This window comes from Indicator indicator, chromosome Z (assembly GCF_027791375.1).
Source record: "Indicator indicator isolate 239-I01 chromosome Z, UM_Iind_1.1, whole genome shotgun sequence".
NCBI classification, from domain to species: Eukaryota; Metazoa; Chordata; class Aves; order Piciformes; family Indicatoridae; genus Indicator; species Indicator indicator.
In genome coordinates, this window is record NC_072053.1 from 53,994,347 (window position 1) to 54,017,137 (window position 22,791).

Consider the following 22,791-nt stretch of genomic DNA (forward strand, 5'->3'; position numbering starts at 1 on the left):
GTCATGCTGATGCAGCCTCTCTCATGTATTTTAGAAGTGCAGTGAATACAAAGCAGGTTGAATTGCTCACTGACTGACTGGTGGATCACTCAGCAGACAAAAAGCTGTACCAGTAATTTCTTCAATACTCTTGTAAGGGTTCTTTTGAGACAAACATAGAGGTGCACACTTCCATATCAGACAATTATGGACTTACTCTCTCAGAGAAGACTGCAGAATTTTAGCATCATAAATTATATAATACATGGCCAAGCAACCTGTGTAAGCACAGCAGTGGCACTGGTGGATAATTTTGCTACTAGTGAAGGAACTGATTTAAATAAATGGGGAAAATAATTATTACAATTAAAAACCCCAACCAATCAACAACAAACTACACACAACCCCCCCAAACTAAAACCCCAACCAAGCAACCAAAAACCAAATGAAAACCAGAAACAACCCCCCCAAGCAACAAAAAATCCAACAACAACAAAACAACAAAGAAACCCAAAACCCACACAGACACCTAAACAAACAAAACCCCAAACCCAACAAACCCAACACCCCCCCCCCCCAAACAGTAGAGGCAAACTATGGCAGGTAGAATACCATCTGAAAAAAAAAAAAAAAAAAGAAGAAAAGTTTCTTCAATATTAAATTTCACAGTCCCATTACCTGTACCTTATTTTTCATTTTGGAGTTCCAAGTAGTTGATTTTGTCCCATCATTGTCAGAATGACTTTCATATGGAACTGTTCCATGTTTTCCTAAGCTGTTGCTCTTGAGCTATTCAGAAAGAGCTATAAAGAGGAGGGGGTCAGAAATCCAGAAAGCCAACATGCTGGTGTGTTTGTTTTGCAAGTTCTGTAGGAGCTCCAACAGGAAGGCAGTTGTGTTTCCAGGCTCCTGAGTGCATGAAAGATTCAGTACTCTCTCCACCATTACTAATATGCAACTGTTTCAACGTCTCTAGCACTTTTCCAGCATTTATTACTTTACTCCTGTTGAAATAGAATCTTCAGGTAACAGGACAAGGCTCTCCTTGTCAACAGCTACCTTGACTGAAATCTTTAACCTGTACACCACAACAACTTTCTGCTATGTAGAAGCCTTCCAAATACACATCCTGCCCATCATGATTTTCACCCTGAGAATGATGTGAAGTTTAGTAGAAGTCTGCAACAGCAGCCTATTGTTCCCCCTGATTCAGGGGCCATTGGGTGACGAATGAAGGCACGAACCCCATTGCTGTATGGCAATGAGATTCCAGAAATGCAGAGAGCAGAGAATCTCAGAGGTCCTCCTAGAAGTCCTTTATTGCAGTGCTGTAGAATCCCCAGCATTAGTCTCAGAGTCCCACTTATGGAAGAAGTCCTGGAAGCCCTTAACAGATGAAGCAGCTAACAGAATAGGTAGTCCCAAGCATATCCCTAGCAGCATCCCTAAAACAAAACCCTAGGCTAACAGAAGCAGAAGTCCCTAGCAGCCCTAAACCCCCAAAGCTGCCTTATAGCTTGGAGTGGCTGTTTTTTTCTGTTTGTTTTTTTTTTTTTTTACACTCTTTGTTATCAATCACCTAACCAATAAAACCCAACCACATATATAAGCTAAAATATTTTCCCAATAAGAGGTGACAGCATGTCAAGGAGGTGGCTTCCACAGCGTGTTCCAATCAAAGGGTGCCAATGTGAGAATGTTGTTCTTGGCACACATGGAATGGTACTGTTTTGCTTTTTGCAGTGTGCAATTTGTCAGCTAAGGAATCATGCACTCTGCACACATCCAGCAGCTGCCCTCAGAACAGCAGCTGCAATAGCAGCCCACCCTTCTTGTATATGCAAACACCTTTCTGCACATGATACTGTTTCCCCCCCCACCACATATTTCTCTGCTAATCCAGTGCAGTTAATATTTGGAAATATTTAACATTTCTAGGAAATACTAACTTGTGTAACAGCACTATTGTATTTGCTTTGTTATCCCAGCATACATACCTATTCTCTCCCTTTAGTACTTGCTTATTACCATAAACAGAACCAGTCAAAATAGTAATATTTCATGTCTACCAACAGGCAATATTTATTATAACTGAGAACTTGACATACAGTATTGCACACAATTATGACGGATCAATCAACAAACCCATGTTCCTACGCAACTGTAAGTAGCACTTTAACAAAAGTTTAACACACTGTGCGTTGTGTCTTAGTAAAGTGACAATTGAGAGCATTATTTCACGAGAATATGAAAGTGTGAACTTTCATTCAAGGCATATGCATGAAACACAAGAGAAGGATTGCTATCTGTGCCACAGGTCTGAAAACAAACAAACAAATCAGAAATCCCCTTCACTCCAAAATACATGAAAACAAATTAAATAAGTACTATCACTCTTAGCAACCCCCAGTGCTACCACGTTCAAAGTCTTATCCTCTAGCAAAAAGCAGAGACATGCAATCTGAAGCAGCGTTCCTTTACCTGGAGTTTAAAAAAATATTAATCCAGTTACATCACATTAACTGCCCTTTTTTTTTTTTTTTTGGTATTTGGTTGGTTGTTTTTTTCCATTTGGCAAGACTGTAAGACTTATGGCATTATAAATGCTACACAGCCAGTGTATAACCATCGATTCTTTAATTACTATATAAAGTAAATGTGTACAACAACTTACTGTTGAAGGAAAGAGGTGGTAAAAGTATACAACCAGAATTCAAGTATGTTATATTGAACTGCAAGTGTGGAAATTCTAACCTCTTCCTGTGTACTACATAAAATAGATCAGTATTTTCTTTTTCATTTTTATTCTTCTCTACATCTGGGAAAAGACATGGAGGAAAGAACAAAAGCATAGCTGCAGTCCTACACTTTCAGCACATTAGTGTTACAAAGTTATTGAGAGCTAAGTGTGTACAACTGTCCAGACCAACATGATCTTCAATATGCACCTTTACTTCCATCTTAGCACTTTCCCATCCTTGACTGCAAGATCCCAGTCCCTGTTGTCCCATTTTATTTGCACCCTTTTCACCAGCTGTTTCAATTGGTTGCCCAGGCAAACAAGTTCTCTTCTGCATGGCTTAGCTGCACAACATCATCTTTGGACAATCAGGGAAACATGCAGATAAAAGGATGCAACAGTACTTCTCTCAGACTAGCTTTCAAAAAGGCTGAAGGAGACATTTACACTTCTGCCTGAACAGCAGTGAAGAAGAGATAAAGACTTCATAAGCTTGAAAATCACCATTTTCTAAAACAGAATTTTGATTAGAAGAAAGTTTAAATTCCAAAGAAAAAGGGGCCTCCTATAAATATAATACTTCAGTTATTGTCTAGACTAATTAAAAACAATTACTAAGTACTAAGTTTTTAGATTATAAATTGTTTCATGTTACCAAGTTAACTTCAACACAGGAGTTTTGCCATAAGCTTTAGTGAAAACCCCTAATGCCTACAGTGTTACAAAAGAGAGTTCAACCTCTAACAAGATTAATTACAGATACAACTACTGAAGGAGAAGTGCTGAGAAGCCTACATTTCCATCTCAAAAAAGCGTTGACAGCTTTTGGTGCACAGACAGCACAAACCATGGACATGGCCTGTTTAACCAACTTTACAATTTAAGTCAAGAATGTAAGTGACAGAAATTTGAAAAACAGAACCAATTTGTATCTGGCTTAAGTAGCCTAGTGCTTGAATGTATTTCATATTCTTGAAAACGAAGTACAACAGAGACTGTGCCTTTAACAAGGGAAAGAAGAGAATCAAAATTGAGTTAGCCTATTTTCAAGTATTTCTATAAGCCGTGCTATGGTAATCTACATCTATACTAACATGTGAACTTGTTTTTTTCATTTATCTGGATTTATGGGAAAATAAATCACCAGAAAATTTATACATAAAAGACAAAAGCATCAGAATACTACAAAAACAGAGCTAACATTTACATCATCATAGATAACTCTGAGGCTGAAGACTCTGACTGTGTACATAAACCTTTATAAACAAACATATATAAATGGTTGGGTTGCGGTTTCCGTTTTTGCCTCCTCTCCCTCTGCCTCCTCCTGGCCCCAATCAAAGCAGAACACACATGCAAATATATGCTTTCAAATGGCTTTTGGATGAACAAGTATGAGTGGACAAAGAAAATGACAAAGGAAAAGAACAGTGAGATTTTATTTCCTTGGCATGTGAAAGTACAGAGATGTTACTACAGCACATACTGTTCTCACCTTTTGGATTCAAACTGATCACAAATTACAGCGTAACTATATCAGTGGTGGAATATAACACACGAATTTACATTTTCAGCATCAACTATTTTTCTTAATGGTATCCCCGCTTTATGAAGCCTATGAATCTGACGAAAACGCATTTGCTTCCAGAATCTGTAACAACAAATGTTCTGGGGGGTTCAAAGTCAAAGAAGTAGTCCTGAGATTTCAGATGTTAAAACTTTCTCCACAGCCACAAGTTCCTTTGATGTTTGGATTGTTGAAGACAAATTCACTGGACAGTTTGTCTTCTACATAGTCCATTTCAGTTCCTAGAAGTGTCAGCTGTGCCTTCTTTTCAATAAACACTCTAACCCCTTGAAGACAACAAAGAAAAAAAATCCATACAGCAAAATCATCTTTTTTCAACTAGCGTTTAAAAAAGAAAAACCACACCAAAAAAGCTAAGTATGAAGACTACCAGTGTAACTTGGTTCACCTGGCTTAATATAGGACACTTTCATTACTGTTTTACTCTACTTAGGGAAGTCTAGCAACAGCCTGGAACCATTATTTGTGTGTACACATGAGTGTATGCATTTTTTGAGGCAGGATTTAAAAACATTATACCCAGTGAAATAAGTTGTAGAATCACAGAATCAGCCAGGTTGGGAAAGACCTCAGAGATCATCAAGCCCAACCTATTACCTAACACCTCCTGGCAACTAAACCATGGCTCCAAGTTCCACATCCAATATTTTTTTTAACACCTCCAGGATGGTGACTCTACCACCTCCCTGGGTGAACGACTCTCAACTTCAATAATTAATTGCAATCATTACAGTCAGTAACTCACATCCTACAGTTCCTACAGAAAAAAAAATTGAAAAAGCATATATTCCTACCAAAAATAATAGGTCTATGACCAGCTATAGCAATACTAAATCCTTTAATAAGGAAAATGTGTGAACTTTCAGAGATATCACAGCCTTTAAGGATCAAGAATTAGTGCTCCATCTCAGGAACTAGAAAGAGGTCCCTTTTCTAAAATATACAAAATGTCTACCTCTCTGGAAAGTTACTTGAACTTTAAAACTGCAAATCTGATATGAAGATGAGAGTGCACTGCTTCAGCTGCCCACAGACTACAAATTAAAAAAAAAAAAAGGAAAGAGAAAGAAAAACTGTAACAAGATGTGGCAGTTTGGGCTGGGTGCCCCCTGCCACTGCTGCATGAGATACACCTCTGGTGTCCTGGGTGCCCGCCCAATAGGGGTGGACACAGGAAATGGCGTATTTCTACCCATAAATCCTGCACCCTATAAGGCCATCTGCAAAGTCATTCTCTTGCTCTTTCTTCCCTCTCTGCTCCCATGGGAGGTGCCCTCTCTTATCGGGTAATGCCGGGGGGAGTATCCTCAAGGCCTCTTAGGCCTGACTAGGCCTAATGCCAGGAAGAGAATGGAGGGGGGGCAGTCTCAGACCTGGCCAGCCTGAGACTTGCCTAGCAGTGGGACGGGGTAAGGAAGAGCCCTGGGGGTTTGGGAATACCCTCAGGTGGGAGGAGGGAAGGATTGGGAAGCCTCTGGGTACTATGTAAGGGACTCTGCATGCTTTAGGAAGTTCTTTGCCACTATGCTGTGTAGTTTTTCTGTAGTTTCACCAATTGCTTTTCCATTTAAACTTTCCATCACTCTCCAATCCGTTTGCGTGTGTCATTCTTTTGTCCCTTTCGGGGCAAGAGATGTTCTGGCTGGCCTCAAACCAGCACACAAGAACTGATAATGTTACAAGGGAGTCTACTGGAAAGCCTTTCAATGTAGCAAGCATTGAGACAAAAATTATAGGCTCTGCAAAGCAATGTGGACAACTTGGATTGATGGGCCAAGGTCAGTTGTACAATGTTTCACAAGGCCAGGTGTCAGGCCCCACAAACTCAGGTCACAACAACCCCAAACAACACCTGAAGGCTTGGGGCAGAGTAGCTAGAAAGCTGCCCAGCAGAAAAGCACCCAGTGGTGCTGGCTAACAGCTGAACATGATCCAGCAGTGTACTCAGGTGGCCAAGGCCAACAGCACCCTGGCCTGCATCAGGAAGAGTGTGGCCAGCAAGAGTTGGGAAGTGATTGTGCCCCTGTACTCAGCACTAGCGAGACCACACCTCAAACACTGTGTTTGGTTTTGTGTCTCTCACTACAAGAAGTTGCTGGAGGGTGTCCAGAGAAGAGCAGCAATGCTGGTGAAGGGTCTAGAAGACAAATCTTATGAGTGCCTGAGGGAAGTGGGATTGTTTAGTCTAGAGAAAAGGAGGCTGAGGGAGACCTCATTGCTCTCTACACCTACCTGAAAGGAGGTTGTGGAGAGGTGGGGGTCAGTCTCCTCTCTCTAGTATCAGATGATAGGACAAGAGGAAACTCCCTCCAATTGTGGCAGGGGAAGTTTAGATTGGATATCATGAAAAAATTCTTTACAGAAAGAATGGTCAGGCACTGCAGTAAGTTGCCCAAGGAGGTGGCAGAGTCACCGTCCCCAGAGGTATTCAGGAAATGTGTGGACATGGCCCTCTGGGACGTGGTTTAATAGCCATGACAGTGTTAGGTCAATGGCTGGACTCAATGATCTGAGAGTCTTTTCCAACTAGGCAACTGAGTTTAAGCTATACATTTTGGAGGTCAATTTGAACAATGAAGGCTAAGCCAAATGAAGGTTTATGGACCTGATCTCTGAAATAGTCTCTATCTAAGAGTCAGAAAATTAGCGCTGAGATCCAAAGCCATGAAGCTCACTGAGTACAGCCATCTAAAAATTCGGAGCCTTCACTAGCAATCTGTCTAGAAGCAACTAAAACAAAAGCACACAGACACACACGAAACACTGTCTGGCTTTGGTGTCTTAGGGTCTGAGACACAACTTAGCTTCCTTAAGATACAAAACCAGGAAATGTCTTCTGAAAAATGTGTTTTCAGCACTGTAAGCTAAGCCAGCTCTGAATCAAGCATAAGAGGTAATTCCAGAAGCCAGATAAATTTGAAATCAAGATGCACCTGCAGAACTGGGTGGTAATCTCCTTCTCACATACCCTGGTCCAATTTACTAATTTGCTGAAGTTCCAACTAATTGTCTGTATAAGAGATCAACATTTTCGAGTTGGGTCAAAGATATTTTGGAAACAGCTGGAAGATGAGCTCTGCCTGGCAGCATAGCTTCTGTAAGAAAATAACTGCGGTATTCCCCTTCCATACCCAAATTAGCATTATTATCCCTCTGTAAAAATTCATATTTGACAGAAAGTCCACTGACAGAAATAGTTATAAAAATTAGAAAAGCTCACAGAAGTGTGCTGGTTTTGGCTGCAGTAGGGTTGATTTTCTTCATAGTAGCTTGTATAGGGCTACACTTTGTATTTGTGGTGGAAACAGTGTTAATGTTCTCCTTATTGCTGCACAGAGCTTATGCAGTGTCAAAGGGCTTTTCTGCTCCTCCCACCAGCTAATGGGCTGGAGGTGCACAAGAAGTTGGGAGGGGACACAGCTGGGACAGCTGACCCTAACTGATTGAGGTTCAAACTGATGGCATTTTTCTTCCCAAGTAACCATTACATGTGATAGAGCCCTGCTTTCCTCAAGATGGCTGAACACCTGCCTGCTGACTGGAAAGAATTCTGTATTTATTTTGCTTTGCTTGCATGCATGGCTTTTGCTTTACCTATTAAACTGTCTTTATCTCTACCCAGGAGTTTTCTCATTTTGCCATTCTCTGTGGGGCTTAATTGTTGGCTGGGTTTAAATCATGACAGGAGATTTACCAACAGACCTATCACAGAATGCTCAATGAAATTATGAGGCAGAAAGCTTATAAAAACAATTTAAAAGTACTCAAATTAACATTGCAGAACCTGTTGTTACAAAGCAATGTAAAAGTCAAATGCATGAAGAAGTTAAAAGGAAATTACAAACCAATGAAGAAGACTACTTAATTAAAAAAATCCTTTTCATTACCAAGCCTTGTTTTAGGTATGCTGCTAATCATCTATATATACCTTGTTCTGCATTAAAAACCTCTCTAAGCCAGCTATTAGCCACCTTCAAAGACATGAATGATGGACTGCAGATTTTAACCAACTGGTTACTTGAAAACAGAAAACAGGGTGACAACAATTCGTCTAAAAGAACAGTAGGACCCCTTGCTATAATTTGTTACTTCAGGTAAATCTTAACCTGTACCCTGACAAACCTGTAATAGATTGTTTTCCCTTCCCACCACAGAAGATTTCTCTGCTGCATCAGAGACTCACCATCTTGAACTACTTCTTCATCAGAGTCTCCCTTCGATTTTGTATATTCTAAGGTGTAAGAAAGTCCATTGCATCCTCTTGTACGAACACCTACTTTAACACCTACCTAGAAACAAAACAAATAATAACCCATCACATTTGTGACTTCTTTAAAACTGATTCAAGAACAAAATTTAAAGTATTCACAACAAAATGCTGAACATTTATTATTCTCCACTGCTTGAAGCAGAAATTAGTTGTCTTAATGGATTAAGATGTAATGTTTTTCTCCTCTTACAAAATTGACTGCAGAGGTAAAAGCAAACATCAGGTGTTTGCTACTGCAGATCAAGCCCTAAAGCATGTTGAAGTTTTGAAGTAATAAACTGTTGGTACTCCTGTAGGTGGCTGGTCTCACAAAGGCCATCAAATTTCAAACATGGCTCTTTTGTTTTACTTCAAAAGATGGTTTATTTAGATACTAATTCAGGACCTATGTTAAGATTATTGACAGGAGTGTAATTATGAAGCTGTGATGACAAGACAAAGACATTTACTGAACTTTCACAGAAGCACTGCAATTATGTCAAACAGAAACTTAATTCAAACCAGTTTTGAAAAATGTATTTTGATTTCTTCATTACCTCTATTGCCAGTCTCACTTAAAAAGCAATCCCCTCTTTGAATCAAGTATATTTATTTGCTTACTGTTTTAACTGACCTTAAAAGCCAGTGCAGTCAATGCATAATATTTACACTACCTAACATGTCTGCCGAAAAAGAGCATCTCTGTAAAGAACTGAGAAAAGGTTTAAAATAAACAGAAAACTATTTGTGCACAACAATCTTTCAAAAATATCCATACCACTCTACACACCAATGCTTCATAGCTGATGAGGAAAATTATCTAACTTCATAATCAATGTTACAATAACAATATAAAAAAACATAACTTGTCATCAAGTGATCTGAATTTCAAATAGCATTTAATCTTTTCAGACTAAATAGCTTTCTGACCAGGAACAGATAAAAATAATGAGCTGGAAAACACAACCACATTTTATAGCAATAGCATAACAGACCAGCTAAGATGTAGGCTTACAGTTTCTTTAGGACAGCTCAGAACATTGGAAGAAAGCGTCTAGTTCACTGCAGATTAACCTTTTCATTTTTTATTCTCTTCCTCATCCCACTGTGAGGATGGGAGAGGAATGAGTGAGTGGCTGTATGGTGCTTAGCTGATAGCTGGGGTTAAACTATGACAGCAACTTATTGTAGAGAAGAAAATCTAATGCTTAATTTATAATTAATCCAACCTAACTATTGAACACTTCACAATGAGAATTCCTACAAGAACTTAATCAACAACCAAGAGTTGACAATCTCTTTCCCTACCAGAAGTAACCACTATGAGATACCAAAAGGCTTTATTAAAATACAGCTTGAAAATATGTTAGTTTTTTCAACTTTACCCATCTTAACAGAAAAGCATGACATTATTACAGTCAGTTATCTCCTGCGTTTCTTTTTATATAGTACCAAAGTTTAATGTAAAAAACAAGCTTACACATTCCCCTCAAAAAGCCCACTGCCAAAATCTCAAATAAATACCTCAGTGTGCATTTCAAACTTCTCAGTTAGCCAGAAATACTTTTCAATCATAGGCTGTGCTCATACCTTAGCACACTGGCAGGCTGGCCCTGTTTATACTTACATGCTCAGGTTTATCTTTTAGAAGCTGTTTTATCTTCTGAACAGCTGATGGAGTCTGAAAAACAAAAAAAATTGATACAGATTTGAAATATTAGGGTTATTTTTTCCTGTTTGTTTGCAGTGAGTGCTTGCACATACTAAAGTGTGCAACATGCTCACTGTACTATAAAATAGTTCTCTTCTCACTCTGTCACTCAAATTTTGTTTACATTTGTCTCCTATCTGTGAAGTCCACCTTCAGCATCAGCCACCTGCCAATACTAAGCTGTGCTCTGCTTGAAATATCTGAAGACATGCTCTCCACTGTAAAACAGATGATAGCTGAATCAAGGCCATGCAGAATACAATACTTCTTCACCCCACTCCGCAACCACACTGCCAGCAAACAGAGAGCTCAAGAATTGCAGTCCTGAATATTAGGATGTTTGGGTTTTTGCTTTTCCCTACAAACTCAGTAACTTAATTCAGTTAAGTCATTCTTCTCTTGTAAAGCTTTTGCCACATACACATTAAAGAACACACACTGAAAGAAGGGAAAGCATTGGTAAGATTAAGTTCTCACCACAAGCAGTCTTAAAACATACAAAGCACACTACAAACCTTTTCCAATTACTGCTATTAATTTTCATTTGTTTCAGAATTGCTACTGAACAGGAATTACCTGCTCTGACAAATGACTTCACTACGTGCATTTACTCTGCCACTATCCCCCCAAGGAACTTAATGTACTTTTCTCTGTAACTCCTCTCAAGAGTACAGCCTCAATACTGCTGCACATAGAAAACACACTTCTTCAATTAACTAAAAGGAAGCAGAGCCTTCCTGGAACCAGCCTACTCGTCTGCTCCTGCAGATAAATTATTTGCATTTGGGTTTGTTTCGTTGTTGCTTTTTTCAAAAATAAATACACTTCTTCGATCGACTGTACAAAAAAGATGCGTGAAGGGACCGCATTGATGTCTCCCCTTCTCCGACAGCTTTTGCTTCTTACAAAGGCTGCCTGCACACGGAGCAAATGGAGGGACTATGAAGAAGCAGCAGCTCTACCCCAATAAATCACGAAGAGGCAAAGACGCCTTCAGTCTCCCTGTAGCCCTTTCCTACCAAGCAAATTCCAGCCGTAGAGCACAGCTAGTAACTTGCAAGCGTTAACGGCGCTAATCCTCGGCCGCGAGGAGAGGCCGGGAGAGTCCCGCTTCCTGAGACTCCCACCGGGGAGAGTCCCAGTCCCACCGACACCGGCGCGGCCCGACGCATCGGCGCTTCACCCACTGCCCACTCGCAGGTGGGGCGGACAGCACCGCCCACCGCGTAGACAGGCTTAGCGGCCTGTCCTCGGCCCGCCCCGCTGTCACCGGCAGCCAGCCCCAGGGGTGGACGCACCACCTGCCGCGCGGCGGTCGGGCAAGGCCGCGGGAGGCCTGACGAAAAGGATAGCGACCAGGCAGCTCCTGCACCCGTGAGGAGGCAGAGGCCACAGAGGCCTGAGGTCTAGTGCTCCCACCCGCTGCGGGCACTGACCAGGGTGAGGGCGGCGCGCGTAGCCTGGATCTTCCGCTTGCTGACGGCGCGCACCGTGGCCCTCACCACCGACGAGGCCATGGCCCCCCTCCTCCCTGTCCTCTACCCTCTGCCATGGGCACCGCCGACGTCACCGCGTGACGCCACGGCGCAAAGCTCGCTTCCGACGGCCGTCCCCATTGGACAGCGGCCTGTGATCGGCAGGCAGCGGGGAGTTCCGCCCCTTTCCAGGCGCTGCGGTGGCAGGAGCGGAAGAGGTGGTGTCGGGCTGGGCCGCACGGGCGGTCCGGGACAGCAGGGCGGGGCGGGGCACGCGGGAGGGCTGCGCGCAGAGATAAACCGCGGGCTTGGGCCGGGAAGGTCAGCGCGGCTGGAGGTTTGTTGATGCAGGCCTGTCCGGCGGCTAGGAGCGGCGGCAGACTTTCAGCTCTCAGCTACTGAGTACATAGTCCCAGCCACGGGAAATGCAGACGGAAACCATGAATATTTATTGACGGTCACACAGACCAAGCATTTAAAAGTAACTTTGCATGAGGCACTTCGATGTGAAGCATTGGCACTGCAGGCGAACCCCATGGAGTAGTGAATTGAGTTAAATCTGTTTGGTGGAGTGGTATTTCCCAGGGCTAAATATTGGGGCCAGTCTTGTTTAAGATCTTTATTAATCATCTGGATGAGGGGATCTAGTGCACCCTCAGTAAGTTTTCAGATGACACTAATCTGGGATGGAAGGTTGTTCTGCTTGAGTGTATTAAGGCTGTACAGAGGTACCTGGACAGGCTGGATCAATGGTCTGCAGCCAATGATATGAGGGCCACATGTCAAGTCCTGCACTTAGGTCACACCAAACCCATGCAATGCTACAGGCTTGCTGAAGTGGCTATGAAGTTGCCTGGCAGAAAAGGACCTAGGGATGAAGGCTGAACATGAGCCAACAGTGTGTTCCCATGGACAATAAGGTCATCAGCTTCTTGTCCTGCATCAAAAACACTGTCCAGCTCAAGCAGGAAAGTGATAGGCCCCTGTACTCAGAGCTGGTGAGGCTGGGCTTTGAACGCTGTGTTCAGTTTAGGGTCCCTCACTACAAGAAGGACATTGATTTGCTGGAGCTTGTCCACTGAAGGGCAACAAAGCTAGTGAAGAGCCTGGAGAAAAAGTCTTATGAGGAGTGAGTGAGGCAACTGGTATCGTTTAGTCTGTGGAAAAGGAAGCTGATGGGTTGATATTGTTGCTCTCTATACCTGAAAGGAGGTTGTAATGAGCTGGGTGTTGGCTCCTTCTCCCTAGTAACAAGTGATAGGACAAGAGGAAATGGCCTCAAGTTGCACCAGGGGAGGCTTAGGTTGAATATTAGAAGAAACATCACTTATAGTCTTATCAAACACTGGACCAGGCTTTCCCAGGGAGGTGGTTGGATCACTGTCCCTTAAGATGCACGGATACGGCGCTAAGGGACATGGTTTAGCACCAGGCTTGGTTGAGTTAGATAAAGGTTGGACTCAACTGACTAAAGGTCTTTTCCAACAGAAATGATTCTATGATTCTATCTGTGGAGTGATCTGGTTCACCCAAATCCCACAGTGAAGCATACAGTGCCTAGTACAGTCTGTCATGAATAGGGCACTGCATGTACATTTTTAGCCAGCAGGTTCCTCCCTTCCCTCTGGGTTTATGCCCAGCAGGGGCTGGGTAAGGGCTGTGTGGTTTAAGCCTAGCTGCTCTTCTGCAACATAAACCTGCCTGACAGCTTGGAAGCTGCTGGAACTGCCCTGCTGTTCCCAAATTGCTCATGGCAGGCCAAGGAGGTACACTGCAGCAACTTCCGGATACTTGTTAGGAACCCTGACAGCCTTGGTAAGGGAAGACTAATCCTGTTACTTTAAATTGAGTGATAGCTATGTCAGAAGGAAAACAAGTAACCATTTTTAATTTCTGCTGGCATCATCCTTGAACATTCTCAACAATACTTTAAACCTGCCTTTGCAAAGTCTAAGCACAAGCAACATGTCCACATCTCAGCACATCTGCTTTGTATCCCTGTGGGCTTAGCTGTCTTGAAAAGCTTGAAAGTAAGTGTGCAGAAGTTTTTCTTTTTTCCATGCATAATTATGCCACTACTCTTTAATAAGGCACAGTACATCTACCTCAAATATAAAGCAAGATATTTTACAAAGTTTTTTAGCTACACAGAATGTGTCTTCCACACACAATTCATGCTACTTGGGTTCATATCCTCAAATAAAACACACCCACAAATGCACAAACAGTCTTGAAGAGGGAAGAATCTCGTGTATGAATTTATCATCCATTGTCATGCAGGCATGAAGACATACTACCTTAGGATGCTTCCAAATGTCACTCTTGAGACACTTACTGCTGAATGAATCAGCATGAAAGACTGAGCATGGGCTGGAGCAGCAGCCTTTTTCTAAGATGCTTTTCATCTTCAGTACATTACCAGAAGAAAATAAGAGCAAAAGTCAGTAATACAATCTAAATAGTTCAAGTGAGTAACAAGAAATACTACCAATAACTTTATGAGTACAGGAAAAAAATTTTCTTTGCTGGGGAAGTCTCACGATCACTAGTACTTGTTCTCATGGCCTTTATTACTTCCCTGAGATCTGCTGGAAATAAAATACAGCAGAGAGGGAGCAGTCCTGGAGGTTCCTAGAATGTGCGGGGAACAGCTCCCTGGCATAGCTGGTGACAAAGCTAACTAGGTTCCCTGCTGGGCCTGCTGTTTGTGAACACAGTTGTGGGTGATACAACGGTTGGGGGGCATCTTGGGCACAGTCATTTGTGAGAAATGAGACTTCTCAGTTGTTGGAGAAGTAAAGAGGGGGCTCGGTAGAATTGTCACCTTGGAATTCCAGTGGACAGGCTTTGGCCTTTTTGGGAGACTGGTCAACAGAGTCCCTTGGGAGGCAGTCCTGAAGGGCCAAGTTGTTCAGGAAAACTGGACACTGTTCAAGAAGGAAGTCTTAAATGTGAAGGAACAGGCTGTCCCCATGTTCCAAAAGACAAGGTGAGAGTCAGCCTCCTCTCTCTAGTATTGGGTGACAGGATGAGAGGAAATGGCCTGAAATTGTACCAGGGAGGTTTAGACAGGATATTAGGAAAAATTTCTTTACTGAAAGAGTGGTCAGGCATTGCAATAGGCTGTCCAGGTGGAGTCACTGTCCCTGGAGGTGTTCAGGAAATGTGTGGAGATGGCACTCTGGGAGATGGTTTAACAGTCAATGGCTCAACTCAATTATTTTAGACGTCATTTCTAACCAAAACTATTCTATGTTTCTCTGATTCTTCAAGTTTAAGTTTGAATTAATTTCCTATATTTTAAACCAATTTAATCCAGCAGATATTGAGGCCTCCCTAATTATACTCATTCTATGTCATATATAATTCCGTAAATTATGATTGTATTCTTTTGTTCTTTAAGCAAACAAAGGATTTATTAGTTTCTGGTTTAATGTCTGCAATCTGTAACACAAGTTTGGAGATTTTATTTTAGGGCTATGAGATTAGTAACTATTTAGAATGTGCAGCTGTGTAAGGAAGCACCAGATTCAAGGTGAGAAGACTGGTAGATCTGCAGAATGAGTTTTCATTTGGCAACTGAAAACTTCACTGCTAAATTACAAAGTATCACAAATGGAAGAGAGCGAGTGTGCATAAATCTGATTTATTAATTTAAAAAATGTCTATCTTTGAAATTATGCCATAGTCCCTTAGAGGCTTAATCACTTCATCCTCATCAGCAAACCTGAAATTACTGTGAACAGATAGCTAAATAAGGGATACAGAAGTCATGTCTGCCTTTCTCTTTTTTTGGGGGGGATGGTGGGGTGGAATATGAATGAAAGAGTACAAGAATGAACTTATTTTTCAGGGGAAAATATAGAATTTGGAATTCTGTTGCTGGCTCATATTTTGCTTGAAAATAATGTTGAGGAAAGAATGCAAAAGGAAATATTTGTGAAAACTGCACATCTCGAAGTTAACAGAGCTGGCTACAGATAGATGAAAATCAAAACAGGAGTTAGAATCCCAGTTCCTTAAGACCACTGCAGCAGTTCTAGCTTTCACCTTTAATAAAAATAGATAGTAAGGAAAAAGTGAAACATGACATTTCTAAAACCACACATGACATTTCTAAAATTATAACCTAAAAAAGAAATACAGAAACTTAAGGCTGATTTAAAAAAAAACCTCCTTTTTTTTAACTTTATTTCAAAGTCATAAATAACAGTGGTTTCAATTTTACAATGGAACTAATTCTCTCCTGAACAAGATAAGACAGTACATTACCAGCTCTGGAAGGACTTCAAGTAAAGCTCAAGTTCATACTACCAATTAAATTCTTGGCTGGTACATGGATCCTCTTCACGTTTGATGAAAATGGACGTGTGTTTTCCTCGGTTGCCGAATGTAATACTTCTATTCCTTAAAGCATTTTGTGTCTATATCCCCAAGGCCTTGAAAAAGGTTCTTAGCAGCATGAAACAGGACTGTCCTGTTCCTTAGTCCTTCTTTCTTCTTGTACACAAGCACAGCAGCAAATGAACTCCCATACAATCACAGAACAGAAAAAAACCACACGAAATCTCAATGGCAGTTTGTCTAGAGATTGTTTTAAGTATACTTACTAGCATCTATATTTTCAGTTCTCTACAGGAAAAAAAGAATGCAGCAGTCTACAAATATTTCTAGCACTTACACAAGGATTCAGTAAACAACATTAATAAATATTATTTGTTCCTTCAAAATTTTTTTTGAAGAAAATATAATGTATTTGGCTTGCACATGATTAGTGCATTTCAAAATGGTCAGGTGGAACAATAAACCCTTGGACAGTCCATTTTTAGTATCTGCTTTTTCCCATAAAATTAACCAAGTAAACAAATATAAAAACATAATAAAACACTCAACCTGTTTAAGACCAGGGTTTTATATTAAAATCCACAGTTGTTTGTACTAGCAATCTAAAATAAGTCTAATTAAATATGGGTGTTTAAAATCAAAGTTTGTCTGTGCTGTTGTTCTGTGAATCCAGATGCTTTAGGCAAAGAATTTTTTTTACATGAAGGGAGGGCCTGTATTGCAATTTAACAGTGCTTAATATCCCTCACAATTCTTGCGGGGTCCTCTTCTGTGAGGCTTTACCCTGAGTCATGTATTTATTGGAAAGGCTGCCTAAGATTGGGAGGAAGAAAGCATCACACTTTAAAGGTTTGGAAAAAAAAAAACACAACAAAAACAAACAATCAAAAACCCAAACATGACATAAACCAACTGAAACAATCAGACAGGATAAAATTACTGCGAAGTCAAACTATAATGAAAGCACACAGCTCAACTTCAGATCATTACCTGCTGGAGCAGAGTAGGAAATACTAGAATACAAAAATGAAAACAAACATTTTTTTCCTAGCTAAATGCCTTATGGCTTTGTGTTAAAAATCCCCAAACACAGCTTTGAAAAAGCCTTGCAGTGTCTTCTCCCAACACATCAGAGAATTTGACATTCTTAATTCCAGTTCAGTTTTCCAAAGTTTGTAAAGACTACTTAGGTCCCCCTTCAGGTGATGCAAAATGATATATATATATTTCACTGAAAAAAACCTCAAGCTGCTGAAAGGTTTGCAGTTATACTAGAAACTGAAAGTAATTTTAAAAAGCAGTTGGTTTTAAAATCTTCATTGTACCTGATAGTAAGTGTGTGAAATTACTGTAAGGAAGCTTCATTTGTAACAAGGCATGTAACACAAAATTTATCTCTGATCCAGTGAGTACCTTTATATCATCATCTGACTGCTACTTGTAAGTGTAATTTTAACTTCCTTGCATTTTGGCAGCTCAGATCAAGGATGTGCTTTGACAATCTCTCCAAGGTTAGCTGATCATGTGGAATTCTAGACAATTACTCTGAGGAAGCCTCACAAGAAAGCATTCTACGTGTTATCCCTGAAGAAACACAGAACTGCACATATGCCAAAACAGGAGAGATTGAAAAAAACCCACCATATCCTTCTGCAAAATAAGAATGCACAAAAGAGACATGCTTGGTTTGCTTCCAAAACAAACCTGAAATACTGCACGGTTTTCCAGTAAAAAAAAAAAAAAAAATTTGTGGCTTCACTTCAGAATTACCTAGCAACATGTCCATAGTGCTGCTGTGTTCAGCAAACATAGGAGAGTTCACTTAAGAACTGATGGATAAAGCAAGTTAAATCAACATGCTTTTATGCAGAATCTCTGAATTGAAATAAAGATATACAAACCTGACTGTGGACTCAAAAATATTTTCCCTTTTTGCTTCTTTTTTTCTTCATGGGTAAGCACTCCCTATAAACAACATATACACATTGATGAACCAACAAAATTAAATTATGTCATTCCACAATAATAAAAAATAAAAACAAATTTCTCCTAGAAAGCTTAGGTGAAGCTATTTTCAATTACTTTATGTGTACTTTTGAATATTTAAAAAAGTCAAACAAAAGGGATACTTTTGCTTTTACCTGATTTAATCTACCAGGATGTTTGGCAGCACGAGGTAAACAAGGGGATCCACACAACACTTCTGGTTTTGAACCACCTGAAATGATCATTTGAAACTAATTTCAAGTACCATAAGGTTTAAAAACTCCAAATACCTGCAATCTACCTTCATAATACATAGAAGGTAGGACATTGGTTTTTCTCAATTTTATCATTGAGAAAAACTGGTACAATGAGGTGAGGTACATCTATCATCTAAGTTAGGAACCCATGGTAAATTAAGCTCTATATTCCCCTCCAGAACTGGAGAGACAGGGAACTTCAGATATAACGATAAGTGAATTGTCTGTAGTCTCATAAAATGCAAGCACACCAAAGAACAAACTCTGATCTCCTAGCTCTAGTTGTTCAGATTCAACTAAAGAGAACATTTTACGCACTAAGCGAGCAAAAAAAGACAAAGCATCACCTACAGCAATTCTATTCAAATTCAGACATTAGTAATTCCCAAAATATGGATAGCAAAGATACCCACTCTAGAATTCATATTTTCAGACATATGTATTATAGAGCCTCAACACAGTTTTTGTATGATGACTGTTATAAAATACAATGTCACTGGCTACAGAACAGTCTGGCCTACTCCCCTTCACTTAGAAAACTCAGTATCACGGCAAATGGTCAACAAGACAAGGTCAAAGATAAACTCAAAAGTTAAATTTAGACTTGACATACACCAAAAGGTCAGAAGATGAATAAAATGTGATTTCAATTTTTAAATATCTTTTTCATCCACCCAACACTTCTAGAGGGGTCTATTGAACTAAGAACATTTATAAATACCTTGAAAGTTCTGAATATATTTGCACCATTTTCCTCCAACCTTGAGTACTTTATTAGCACAGTATTATGCCCTCTCCTCCACTTGCATCTCATCAAGAAGAATCTCCTGATCTAAGCCAGAGAGAATACTATTCCTAGTAGAGAAAAGCTGGTTTTGAATTATGTTTATACAAAGGATTCCTAATTTTACTTTAAGAGGTCAAGTCATCAGTAGCTTGTAGACCAAATTTGTCCAGCATGAATTTAAATCACAGAACCACAGAATGTTAGGGGCTGGAAGAGACCTTGAAAGATCATCTAGTCCAACCCCTCTGCCAGAGCACCTAGAGCAGATTAATTCTGGTTTAGGTGTTGCAAAGAGCTCTAAGGCTAGCTTTTGCTGCAATTATGATATATTGAAAGAGAAGCTATAATTTGAAATGTTAGCAAACTTAGTGAGAACAGTGGAAGCAATTTCAACATATTAAGACACTCATACCTTTCTGTTAGAAACATCCTGCCTGCTAAGAGAAATCATATTGAATCTTCTAGGGCACAGCAAAGTTCTGAGAGGTGGGTGACAATGAAAGGAAAACTGACTAAATAGGACTACATTAAAAAGAAAAAAGATAGCATTTACATGATGCCATTCAAATCAAAAACCCTTGCCTGATAGTCGACCCTGTTAAAATTTCCAACACCCCCCCCCATTAAGCTCTGTTTAAAGTACACAATTTATCATGTTTGTACCTGCAGCTCCTTTATACTGTGGGCACTCCTTTTTAATATGACCTCCCCTTCCACAGATAAAACAACGTTTTTCTCTTAAGTCTCTGTCTTCCAGACACTTCCACTTCTCTGCTGATTGCCTGGGGGTCTTTTCTCTTCCAGTTTCTACTATTATCCTTGCTGGTTTCCTCTTTGGAGGTGTATATAGATGCAACTTTCCATCCATGATTGATCTCTCCTTTTCTGCTGTTTTGTTTTGAGTTTCTCTGTCCTCTTTGCTTCTTTTCTCCTTGCTTTCTGTGTACCTCTGGTTTTTTATATCTTCGTAATCACGATGACGTCTTAGCCTAGAAGAGCAAAAAAATACTGCAGAGTTCATAGGCGTTACGTATAGAGTCAAAAAAATAAGCTAAACCAAACCCAAGACCATGTGCTGTCAAGTGCTGTCTACAGACAACAGACGTATTTCTTAGTGAGTTAAATAAAGTGAATTCACGTACTTGTCCCTATAATTCCTCTTCCGAATGGCACTACCAAACACTGATGTATTTATGACAACAATAGAGCTCTAAATTCTAATAATTATTTCTCCAAAAATATAAACAGAACAGAAAATCTGTGAGCTAGATTTCCAGACATTGGAAGAAAAAAAACACCAAACAAAATGCTGAGGAAGCATAAAAACCCAGGGCTACAGCTGTATTTTTTTTCTACTTGTACAGCTCAGTCTGAACTCCCTTCCAAAAACCCCATATTCACAGTCTCTCTAAAAGTCTTTTCTACTGTAGGGTGAAGCTTCTAATATTGTATGTCCCTTAAACATCTAGCAGTGGGAAACAGGTACCACTGCCAGACTAGTTTTATCTAACTTTTCTAGTCGTGATCTAGAGCAGTTTCACACCAGTGAAACCTCCAAGTCTGAAGACAACACTAGGTTCCTTTGGTGAGTCAGATGCTGTGCTAACAGCAAACAAGTTTAAAACACCTCACAAAACTGACTGAACAAATAGAACAACGGCACGTGAGCTTCAAGATGGGCTTCTGTGTTTTTAAAAAGTGAAAATAAGACCACCTGGGGAATTTCAGACCAGTAAGTCTCATCAAAGCAAGATCATGGAGCAGATACTCCAGGAAACTATGTAAAGGCACATGGAAAACAAAGTAGCAACTGGTATCAGCCAACATAGCTTCACTAAGGGCAAAGCCTGCCTGACAAATCTGGGGACCTCCTATGATGGAGTTACAGCACCAGTGGAAAACAAAGAGCAACTGACATCATCTACCTGGCCTTGTACAAAGCCTGTGATACTGTCCTGCACAACACCCTTGTCTTTAAATTGGACAGACATGTATTTGACGTGGGTAAGGAATGGATGGATGGGTGCCCTTCAAGAGTTGTGGTCAACAGCTCCAGATCTGTGTGGGGACCAGTGATAAGTGATGTCCCCCAGGGGACCAGTATTATTTAACATCTTTGTTGACGACATGGAGATGGGATTGAGTGTACCCTCAGCAAGCTTAGGAATGATACAAAGCTGACTGGTGTGGCTGAAGAGTGTCAGGAACAGTTGCCATCCAGAGGAACCTTGATTGACTAAGGTGTGCTCGCAAGAATTTCGTGAACCTCACTGAACTTGATGAAGTTCAACAAGGCTACGTGCAAGGTTCTGCACGTGAGTTGGAAGAGATCTCAAATATGGATACAGGGTGATGAGTGGATTGAGAGCATTCCTGTGGAGAATGACTTGGGGGTACAGGTGGCTGAAAAACTGAAAATGAGCCACTGCTTTCTTGTAGCCCAGAAAGTCAACCATATCCTGGGCTGCATCAAAAGAAGTGCAGCCAGCACTCAAGTGAGGTGATTCTGCTGCTCTGCTCTCCTCAGACCCCATCTGGAGTACTGTGTTCAGCTGTGGGATCCCCAGTGTAAGACAGACATGGACCTAATCAAGTGGTCCAAGAGAAAGCCAAAAAAAACTTATCAGAGGGCTGGAACACGTTTCCTGTGAGAACAGGGTGAGAGACTCAGGGATGTTCAGTTTGGAAAGGCTCTGGGGAGCCTTATAGCAGCCTTCCCGTACTTACTTACAGGGGTACTACAGAAAGATGGGTAGAATTCTTTATCAGGGAGTGTAGTGAAAGGATGGGTAAAACACTAAAACAGAAGACATCATTTTGTTGCTAAATAATGTGCTAAATGACATGCCTATATCTGAGTACTGCATGTTGGTCTGGTCTCAGAATTTAAAGAAGGAAGTAGCAGAGTTAAGAGAAGGCAAAGAGAAAGGCAGCTAAAATGATGAAGAGAGCAAGTTTTTAAGGAAGAAAGAATTAAAAAAAACAAGACTCCAAGCTGGAGAGAAACTAGAGGTTGAACACATTCACGGCTATATTTGGTTTGGCTGAGCTGGAGTTAATTCTCCTCAGAGCATCTTCCTAGTGCTGTGTTTTGCAGTGCTGTAGCTGGGTGTTGGCAATACAGTGTTTTGGCTACTGCTGAACAAGCATCCAGGCTGCACTTTTCCAACATGCCCCCTCCCCACCCAGGAATATGCTGAAGGGTGGGCAAAACTTTACAAGGGGACACAGCTGGGCCAGCTGACTCAAACTGATTAAAGGGGTATTCCATGTCATATAACACCAGCTCAGATATATAAGCTAAGTAAAAGAAGGAAGTGGGGGGATATTCATCCCTGGTGTCTGTTCTCCAGAGCAACTGCTATACTTGTGGGAAGCAGGGTTCTATGTAACTGACCACTGCCTGCTGATGGGAAGCAGAGAAAACATCTGTTTGCCTTTGCTTCTGCACATGGCCTTTGCTTGTGCTTTGCATTAGTAATGTGCTTATATCTTATTACTAGCCTTGTGTTACATTTCCCCCTCTCCCCTGTCCATCTACGAAGGGGAGTGACAGAGCAGCTTTTGTGGGCATTTGGCCCCCAACCAGGCCCAAACTATCACAATGGCTTACAAAATCATCAAGGCAAGTACCATTAAGTAAATCCCACCAGGCTATGCCTCTGGAATGGTTAT

The 22,791-nt window shown here is 40.8% G+C and overlaps 2 protein-coding genes across 2 annotated transcripts in view; both read right to left on the bottom strand.

Annotated features, from left to right (window-relative positions):
- Positions 1–2,045: 2,045 nt before the first annotated feature.
- Positions 2,046–11,813, bottom strand: ISCA1 (iron-sulfur cluster assembly 1). The gene is made up of 4 exons (XM_054397374.1): positions 11,704–11,813; positions 10,184–10,237; positions 8,491–8,596; positions 2,046–4,573 (listed from the first exon to the last, which is right to left on the bottom strand). The coding sequence occupies exons 1-4, from the start codon at positions 11,782–11,784 to the stop codon at positions 4,425–4,427; spliced, it is 390 nt and encodes a 129-aa protein (XP_054253349.1). The 5' UTR covers positions 11,785–11,813; the 3' UTR covers positions 2,046–4,424.
- Positions 11,814–17,790: 5,977 nt separating this feature from the next.
- Positions 17,791–22,791, bottom strand: part of TUT7 (terminal uridylyl transferase 7) — a 35,331-nt gene continuing 30,330 nt past the window's right edge. Inside the window, exons 26-28 of the mRNA XM_054397227.1 lie at positions 19,780–20,105; positions 18,228–18,304; positions 17,791–18,051 (exon numbers count right to left, since the gene is read on the bottom strand). Coding sequence (XP_054253202.1) covers positions 17,938–18,051; positions 18,228–18,304; positions 19,780–20,105 — 517 coding nt within the window. The 3' untranslated portion in view covers positions 17,791–17,937. The remainder of the gene's footprint in view (positions 18,052–18,227; positions 18,305–19,779; positions 20,106–22,791) is intronic.

Coding starts and splice junctions, on each gene's coding strand:
- ISCA1 (XM_054397374.1), bottom strand. CDS start 11,784: ATGGCCTCGTCGGTGGTGAGGGCCACGGTGCGCGCCGTCAGCAAGCGG. Junction 8,597..10,183: donor TAAAAGATAAACCTGAGCAT/GTAAGTATAAAC, acceptor TTTTGTTTCTAG/GTAGGTGTTAAAGTAGGTGT. Junction 4,574..8,490: donor TGAAGAAGTAGTTCAAGATG/GTGAGTCTCTGA, acceptor GTTGTCTTCAAG/GGGTTAGAGTGTTTATTGAA.